Source organism: Salvelinus sp. IW2-2015, unplaced genomic scaffold, assembly GCF_002910315.2.
Source record: "Salvelinus sp. IW2-2015 unplaced genomic scaffold, ASM291031v2 Un_scaffold2353, whole genome shotgun sequence".
Taxonomy (NCBI): domain Eukaryota; kingdom Metazoa; phylum Chordata; class Actinopteri; order Salmoniformes; family Salmonidae; genus Salvelinus; species Salvelinus sp. IW2-2015.
Genome location: NW_019943678.1, coordinates 137,218 through 146,530, shown reverse-complemented (window position 1 = coordinate 146,530; position 9,313 = coordinate 137,218). Strand labels below are relative to the sequence as shown.

The 9,313-nt window shown below is 49.9% G+C and overlaps 1 protein-coding gene across 1 annotated transcript in view; it reads right to left on the bottom strand.

The window, feature by feature from the left end:
• The window catches only part of nol8 (nucleolar protein 8), a 22,248-nt gene that overhangs the window by 9,483 nt on the left and 3,452 nt on the right, over positions 1–9,313 (bottom strand). Inside the window, exons 5-8 of the mRNA XM_024140989.2 lie at positions 8,102–8,252; positions 7,772–7,840; positions 5,058–6,902; positions 925–1,065 (exon numbers count right to left, since the gene is read on the bottom strand). Coding sequence (XP_023996757.2) covers positions 925–1,065; positions 5,058–6,902; positions 7,772–7,840; positions 8,102–8,252 — 2,206 coding nt within the window. The remainder of the gene's footprint in view (positions 1–924; positions 1,066–5,057; positions 6,903–7,771; positions 7,841–8,101; positions 8,253–9,313) is intronic.

The following is a 9,313-nucleotide window of genomic DNA, read 5'->3' as shown; positions in this document are numbered from 1 at the left end:
TTCTCTTACGGGTCGGGGCTCTGACAGGGCTTACGGGTCGGCGACCGGCGGCTCTGAGGGTTTACGGGCGGGGCTCCTGAAGGCGTACGTCGGGGCTCCTGAAGGGTTACGCGTCGGGATACGGGGGGGGCGCTCTCTTTTGAGGGTTTACGTGGTCGGCGGCGCTCGAAGGCTTACGGGTCGGGGGCTCTGACAGAAAGGTTACGGTCGGGGCTCCGAACGGGTTCACGGTCGGCGTCCAGGGGCTCCGCAAGGGTCTACGCGCGTCGCGCGCTCGGGCTCCGAAAGGTACGGGGCGGGTTTGGGCGCTCCAAAGGTTACGCGGTCCGGGACGGGGCTCAGGGCGAATGGCTGGGCTCCGGACCCAAGCACAAGGGTTACGTGTCGCGACGGGAGGCCCGAAACAAGGGGTTACGGGTGGTGGGTCGCGCGGCTCCGAAGCGGCTTACGGGTTCGGGACGGGCTCCGAAGTAGGTTTCACGGCGCGGGCTCCGAAGGGTACGGTCGGCGGCTCCGGAAGGTTACCGGTCGGGACGGGCTCGAAGTGTGTTTACGGAGTCGGGTCCGGCTCCGAAGGGTTACGGGTCGGGGCTCTGAAGGGTTACGGGACGGGGCTCTGAAGGGTTACGGTTTGGTATATATATATACCCCAGACTATATATACACTCTCTATTTCCCTGGTATACACACCCCCCAGACTATATATACTCTCTATGTCCCTGGTATATATATATATACCCCGGACTATAGAGTACTATGTGTAAGATGTGTTATGATATCATGACAGTGATCAACAAGCCAATAGCCACCCCCAGATAACAACGTAAGCAGCAATCACACTGCTTACTGGTGGCTCTGACCAGGAGAAGGGCCTTGTACTGTGTTGTTGACATGTGACAGAGTGACATGCTACCAGTGACTTACCAGTTTAGCCAGAGCCTCCTGGATGAGCTTCTTCTGCAGTTCAACCTCCTTCTGCCTCTGTTCCTGAGCGGCTAGACGTTTCTGGTTGTCCTGCTGCTGAGCGTCTACCACCGCACCAGCACTCTGGGGCTTCTTAGACACCTGCAACAAGTAATACATCATATACATCGACACTTTATTTAACGTGCACTTATTTATTTAGCCTTTTATTTACCCAGGTAGGTTAGGCTACTGACATAAGAGATTAAAAACAAATAAAAGGCAATAAAAGAACAGAGATACGCGAACAGAGAGAGCGCGAACAGAAAGAGAGAGAGAGAGAAGAGAGAGAACGAGAGCAGAGAGAGAAAACGCACACACAGAGAGAAAACGCACACACAGAGGGAGAGAAAGAGAGAGCCCTGGCAGTAAACCCCAAACATACTAAAATAATGATTTTCCAGAGAAGATCCAGATCTCAGGGAATTAGACCAAAGTTCTCAATTGGTACAGAATTTAGAGTACTGCACACACTACAATTACTGAGGTTTAAAAATAAGCTCAACTGGACCCCTTAATAAGCCAATGAATGAACAGAGAGAAAGCACACAGGGCATTCTACGCCATTAAAAAGCAAATTCAAATTGAAATACCTTGGCTAAAACGAATTGAATATGTCATTGAACTAATTGCACTTTATAGCAGCGAGGTGTGGGTCCCCTCATCCAGCTGGTCCTGGGGCTGAGTTCACTAACCTGTCCTACTAACACACTGAAGCCTCAGTCCCCTCATCCAGCTGGTCCTGGGGCTGAGTTCACTAACCTGTTCTACTAACACACTGAAGCCTCAGTCCCCTCATCAGCTGGTCCTGCGGCTGAGTCACAACCTCCTTCTACCTAACACACTGAAAACCTCAGTCCGCCTCATCCAGCTGGTCCTTGGCTGAGTTCCATCTAACCTTTCTACTAACACCACTGAAGCCTCAGTCCCCTATCCAGCTGTCCCTGAGCCTTCACTAAACCTGTTCTTTACACCTAACACACCTGACCAGCCCTCAGGTCCCCTATCCAGCTGTCCTGAGTTCCCTTAACCTGTTCTCACTAACACAAAACTTGAAACTCAGTCCCCTCAGATTCCAGCTGCGTCCTGCGGGCCTGAGAATTCACTAACCTAGTCTCTTACTAACACACTGAAGCCTTCAGGACCAGAACATCCCAATAATTCAGAAATTAAACCAAATTTACAACACAATCAAAACAAAATCTCAACATTCGCGCATTATTGCGAAAACCACAAGCACAAAGCAAATGCACGTGCTACTCTGGCCCTACAATCGACGAGTACACCGGTGGGGCCTAAATCATTGACCATTGGCTTACTGATCCAAAACCCTTCCCGAAAAACCTTGACCACAATTTACAGCGCCTCAGTGCAGCACAGCCATTGCCACTTGAGAAGGGTCAGACACAGGGAAAAACCTGGCTGCCCCTGTAGAGAAAGGCTGTGCAACCAACTTGCACAAACAGCACGAACCTGAGACTGAAACAGCCTGCATTTTTCCTGACCAAAACTGTCAAAAATATAAAACAATTTACGAGAGTGTCATTTCCCCCAAATTTGAAACCCTTGAAAAGGTTTCAAAGACCTCTCTGATGAGGAAGCTAGGCCTTAACACCCGTCCTGTTGGCGCGCGAGGACGCAGAGAGCTGTGGCGTTCGCACGCGCACTACATTGCGCCTGCCCAGAAGTTTGAGGCCGACAGGTCTGACCAGACCAATCACCCTGCAATGTGTGGTTTATTTTGACCCTCTGCCGTTACGTTGTTGTTACCTGTTGTCCCCGTTGGCGACAATTTTGCATTCTAATTTTTTTCCCGGATATGTAAACTATCCAACAGAAAGCTTTGGCAATTTGTTACCATTGTTACCGTCCCATCAAATAAAGCAAATTGCAATTGAGAGCAGCACAGAGACGACGCAAGAGCAAGAGAGCAGAGAGCAACGAGAGAGCAGCACAGAGAGCAAGAGCAGAGAAGCACAGAGAGCAACCCGAGACGAGAGAGGGAGCCACACGAGAGCAAGAGCAGAGAACGGCAGGACACAGAGAGCAAGAGAGAGCAGAGGAGGGGAGCACAGCAGAGCAAGAGAGAGAGAGGAGGGAGCACAGAGAGCAAGAGAGAGAGAGGAGGGAGCACAAGAGAGCAAGAGAAAGAGGCAGGCGCAGCACAGAGACCAAGGAGACAGAGAGAGGAGGGACACACAGCAGCACAGGAGAGCAAGAGAACGAGAGAGGAGGGGCCACCAGCCAGAGCGGCAGAGAGCACAGAAGAGGACGAGAGCCACAGAGAAGAGACGGAGTGAGCACAGAGAGGGAGACGAGCAAAGAGAAGAGGACCGTGAGCACAGCCCGGAGCAAGACGAGAAGCAAGAGCAGAGCCAAGACGAGAGCCCAAGACCGAGACGAGAGAGAGCGGAGCACAAAAGAGAGAGAGGAGAGCACAAGCAGCAAGACGAGAGCACCAGAGGAGACGAGAGCCACCAGAGAGACGAGCAGCACAGAGACGAGAGAGACGCCACAGAGAGAGCACAGGAGCACCAGAGGAAGAGAGAGAGCACAGCAGAGAGACGAGAGCACCAGAGAGAGACGCAGAAGCCAACAGAGAGGACGAAACGAGACAGAAGAGAGAGAGAGCACCAGCAGAGGAGACAGAGAGCCGAGGCACAGGCAGAAGCAGACGAGACGAGAGCTCACACGAGAGACGAGAGAGCAGCCACAGACGAGAGAGAGCAGAGCCACAGAGAAAGAGACCGACGAGAGCACAGACGAGACGAGAGAGAGCACAGGAGATCGACGCAGAGAGAAGCACAGAGAGCAGCAGACGAGAGCCACAGACGCAGAACGCAGAGACGAGGACGAGAGAAGACGAGGAGAGCAGCACAGAGAGAGCACAGAGATGAGCACAGAGAGAGCACAGAGAAGAGCCAACAGAGAGGAGCACAGACGAAGAGAGGAGCACAGAAGAGACGAGAAGAGCCACACGAGAGAGCAGAGAGCCACAGAGAGAGAGTAGAGCACACGAGAGAGTAAGAGCAGCACAGAGAGAAGAGAGAGCACAAGAGACGAGAGGAGCAGCCACAGAGAGATGAGAGAGCCACCAAGAGAGAGAGAGCACAGAGAGAGAGAGCACAGAGAGCAAGACAGAGAGCCAGATGAGACCAGAGAGCAGAAGGAAGCACAGAGAGCGAGCACAGAGGAGAGAGCACAGAGAGAGAGAGCACGAGAGAGAAGCACAGAGAGCAAGAGAGATGCATCAAGCGAGAGAGAAAGGCAAGATGAGAGCACAGTAAGAGAGAGAGCACAGAGAGACGAGAGGCCACTAGAGAGAAGGAGCACAGCACGGAAGAGAGAGCACGAAGAGATGATGAGCACAGAGAGCAGAGGAGCACAGAGAGAGAGAGCACAAGAGACGAGAGCACAGAAGCAAGAAGAGAGCACAGGGACACAGAGAGAGAGAGAGCACAGAGACGAGAGAGAGCACAGAGAGAGAGAGCAGCACCAACGAGAGAGAGAGCAGAAGAGACCGAACAGAGAAGAGAGAGCACCAGCAGGAAACAGACAGAGCAACGAGAGCAGACGAGACGCAACAGAGAAGCAGAGAGCAAGAGAGAGCACACAGAGAGAGCAAGAGAGCAGACAGCACAGAGAGAGAGAGCACAGACGAGAGAGAGCACAGAGAGAGAGAGCACAGAGACGAGAGAGCAGACACAGACAGAGAGAGAAGACACAGAGAGAGAGAGCACAGAGAGAGCAGACGAGAGAGAGCACAGAGAGAAGAGAGAGCACAGAGAGCAAAGAGAGACAGAGAGCAAGAGAGAGCACAGAGAGGAAGAGAGCAGCACAGAGAGCACAGAGAGCAAGAACGAGAGCACAGCAGAGAGAGAGAAGCACAGAGACGAAGAGAGAGAGCACAGAGAGCAGCAGAGCACAGAGAGCAAAGAGAGAGCACAGGAGAGCAAGGAGAGAGCACAGAGCCAGCAAGACAGCAGAGCAAGATGAGAGCACACGAGAGAAGAGCACAGAGAGCACAGATAGAGAGAGCACAGAGAGCAGACGAGCAGCAAGAGAGAGAGAGCACAGAGAGAGAGAGCACATACCTCAGTCTTCTGAGTCTTTTTAGCGGGTACACTCCTAGAGGCGTTAGGCTCCGACTCCAGACTGGAGGAACCACTGCTGCTGCTGGATGTAGAGCTAGCCTCTGGGACACGCTTCTTCTCAGCCTTGACTTTAGAAGTCGTTTTCTGTTTGAGGGATGTTGGCTCAACAGTTCTCTCAGCCTTGGCTTTAGAAGTAGTTTTCAGTTTGAGGGCTGGTGCCTCGGTTGTATCTTCACTATCCGAGCTGCGGGGAGGACGAGTTGTGCCTTTAGTTTCTGAGGGTTTTGCCACAGTCTTGACTAATCTGTCACGTTTCTGTTTCTTAGTGGACGTCTCCGTTTTACCGTCCTCCTCAACTTGTCTTTTTAGACTGCGTTGTCCGGCACTTTGTGATGACGTGGCTAAGAGAACCGTGGTCCCCTGGAAAGCAGGAAGAGATGTCGACGGATTCGTTTTCTTCTTCCCCTTCTTCTTCTTCTTCTCACTCACCTCGTCACTGTCGTCCTCTTCAAAGATGGCCGCCAGAATCTCCTCTGGTGTGTTTCCATTTCCTGTCTTAGCCAGCGGTACCGGCGCCTTAGAGGCAGTAACCTGGGGTTCTATTCCCAGCACCTCAGACACACGATTTGGTCCAGGTTGTTGCGAATCGGATCCCGGATCGTCGTCGTCGCTGTCCTTGTCCAAGCCTTTTAAAAACGATTCTCTAACCAGCTGCTGCAGATCGTCCAGTGAAAACTCTAACCTCTGACAGTTAGTAAACATGGCTTCGTATTCAGAATCGGCGCTAGCCTCAGATGTATCTTCATTTGATTCGCTATCGTCAGATGATAATTCTGAAGGAGGGGTCTTCTTTTTAGAGACAACATTCTTGCCGGGCTTTTGGGCTTTCGAAGAGTGAGAATCACTCTCTTCTTCCGAGTCATCATCAGATTCTGAAGGGGTGGTGGATTTCTCGATAGCCTTTTTCTTAGGGAGGACGTTATAAGTCCTTTTGGCTTTTGAAGAGTTGGATTTTTCACTCTCTTCTTCCGAGTCATCATCCTCACCATCACCACTATCACTCTCTGCTTTCTTTATAGGGAAGACTTTCTTCACAGCCTTTTTGGGGAGGACTTTGTTAGCCTTTTTTGCTTGGGTTCTGTCTGTTTCCAGGTTGTTGGTTCGCTTATTCACCTCAGCTTTCTCCTGTGTTTTCCTGACCTCAGGCAGTTGGTCCTGCTTGGTACCGCTGGGTGTTTTCCTGGAGTTGAGGATCTCATCCGTATCAGCYGAGTCATAATCCTCCTCGTTCTTCCCAGAAGACTCACCTGGAAGCTGGCAGACATCTTTAATCCTGTGCTGCGTAAAGAATGTTCTGGGTATGTAGTTATCGCCTACCACCTCCAGGTTGTCTTCATCCTCGTCTACTACCGGGCCGTCCGCCGGTGCACTCCGTTGTGCCAACATCCTAACGGCACCGTCGGAGTCATCGCCACTGTCAAAAACACACACAGAGGTTTGTGYGTGGAGTTTCTTAGAAGCCGGTGTCTGTTTAGGTTTAGTTGGAGGTCTGGTTTCTCCGTTAGACTTCTGAACCGTTGAACTTTTCTCCGAGGGACCACAGGACGTCACACTGTCGGACTGTCCATTTGCAACGACTTGGTTCGTCGTTCTGTCTTTCTTCTTTTTAGCAGGTGGTGTTTTTTTCTGTGGWGGGAACTCTCCTCTTCTCTTCTTACTGATGTCGTTGTCTCCGCCTGATATTTCCCACGTCAGTTGGGACACGGGCGTCGGGTCTGGGACCTCAGCTGAACTCTCTAGTTTCTTGATGTTGTGGCTGTGTTTCGACGGATCATACTTGATGAAGTGATACTGGAGTCAAGGGGAACTAACATTCTGTTTTTTTGTGACAATTCAAATAAATATTTGTCACGTGCGCCRAATACAAAAGGTGTAGGTAGACCTTCCCGTGAAATGCTTACTTACAAGACCTTAACCAACAATGCAGACTATTTTTTACAAAAAATACTTCCTAAAAAAAGTTATATATAAAACAAAACTGTAACAAGGTTATATACAGAGGGTACCGGTATAGAGTCAATGTGCGGGGGTGCAGGTTAGTCGAGGTAATACATGTAGGTAGTAGGGGTAAAGTGAATATGCATAGATTCATTGGCGCCCCATTTCCTGTAGTCTACAATCATCTCCTTTGTCTTGATCACATTGAGGGAGAGGTTGTTATCGTTGTCTGTGATCAGGCCTAACACCTTCGGCAAATTGAATGGTGTCGGAGTCGTGCGCTACCAAGCAGTAGTGGGTGAACAGGGAGTACAGGAGGGGACTAAGCACGCACCCCTGAGGGCCCCCTGTGTTGAGGATCAAGCGTGGCGGATGTGTTGTTACCTACCCTCACCACCTGGAAGGTGGTCCGTCAGGAAGTCCAGGAACCAGTTGCAGAGGGAGGTGTTTAGTCCCAGGGTCCTTAGCTTAGTGATGAGCTTTGTGGGCACTATGGTATTGAACGCTGAGCTGTAATCAACAAACAGCTTTCTCACGGGTTTAAAACAATATTGACAAGTATATCGAGAAGATAAGAATCTGTAAAAAAACAAACACGCACCATCACTAAACGATGACCAGGAAACGAGACAGGAATTTCTACTTTTACTACGTTTTTTCTCTCTCTCTCCAGATTGGACCATAAAAAGGAAACTTGGGCGATTTGAAAAGGATATTTTGTTCCTTCCTTGGCACTTCAGATTAAGAACTGGGAGGACTCGTCCAAATTTACTCACAACCCAATCCTAGAAAAAAAGAAGAAGAATTGAGAAATAACACAAAAAACATGGATGTTCAAGAAGACCACAGAACAGCCATTCAGTACTGCGTGTATTCTCTGGTACAGTACAATAATAACCTGGGTCTCAGAATGCTTTGCATGACCATTGTCGCACCACATGACAATGACCATAGGAGTTGTCACAGTCAGTACAATTAGATCTGGCACCAGTCTAGTACAATAATAAAATACAGACAAATATATCCACACACACACACACACACACCTTGTGCCCAGGTATCTCTGTCCCAGGAACGGCTGCTTTCATATGGAAGTTCTCCACTCCCGCCTCCTTCATAGACTCCACTAGTTTGACTTTGTGGTTGACGATTGGTGACTTGATCTTCTCTGCAGCTTCATGACGCTCCTGAGCTAATCTAGTAGTAGAAARCAACATACACATCAATTCAATCCTACTGTGTACACAAGAGTTGGCCAACCCTCCTCATGAGGAGTGACACTTCCTGTAGGACTTTGGTCCAGCCCTTAACTTTGTTCCCCTTCAGGACTTTGATTCGCCGAATGAAGTGTTAGAACAGGGCTGGAGCAAAAGCCTGCACACGTAGTAGCGCTCCAGAAGGCCGGTTGTCAACTTCTGATGTAGATACATCACGACGACACTTGTTGAGAAGATACCCAGGCCTACAGACGACACCTGTTCAGAAGATACCCAGGTCTACAGACGACACTTGTTCAGAAGATACCCAGGTCTACAGACGACACTTGTTCAGAAGATACCCAGGTATACAGACAACATTGTTTCAGAAGATACCCAGGCCTACAGACACTTGTTCAGAAGATACCCAGCCTACAGACGACACTTGTTGAGAAGATACCCTGGCCTACAGACACACTTGTTGAGAAGATACCCTGGCCTACAGACAACACTTGTTCAGAAGATACCCAGGCCTACAGACGACACTTTTTGAGAAATACCCTGGCTACAAGACAACACTTGTTCAGAAGATACACAGCTACAGACGAACTTGTTGAGAAATCCTGGCCTAGACAACACTTGTTCAGAAGATACCCGGCTACGACACACTTGTTGAGAAAATACCCGGCCTACAGACAACACTTGTTCAGAAGATACCCAGGCTACAAGACGACATGTGAGAAGATACCCAGGTCTACAACAACCTGTTAGAAGATACCCGGCCTACAGACGACACTTGTTCAGAAGATACCAGGCCTACAGACGACACTTGTTCAGAAGATACCCAGGCCTACAGACGACACTTGTTCAAAGAACCCAGGCCTACAGACGACACTGGTTCAGAGATACCCAGGCTACAGAACACTGTTGAGAAGATAACCCAGGCTACAGACACATCTTGTTGAGAAGATACCCAGCTACAGACGAACACTTGTTGAGACCAGGCTACGACTTGTCAGAGATACCCAGGCCTACATTACGTTTGTAGTGAAACACAAAATG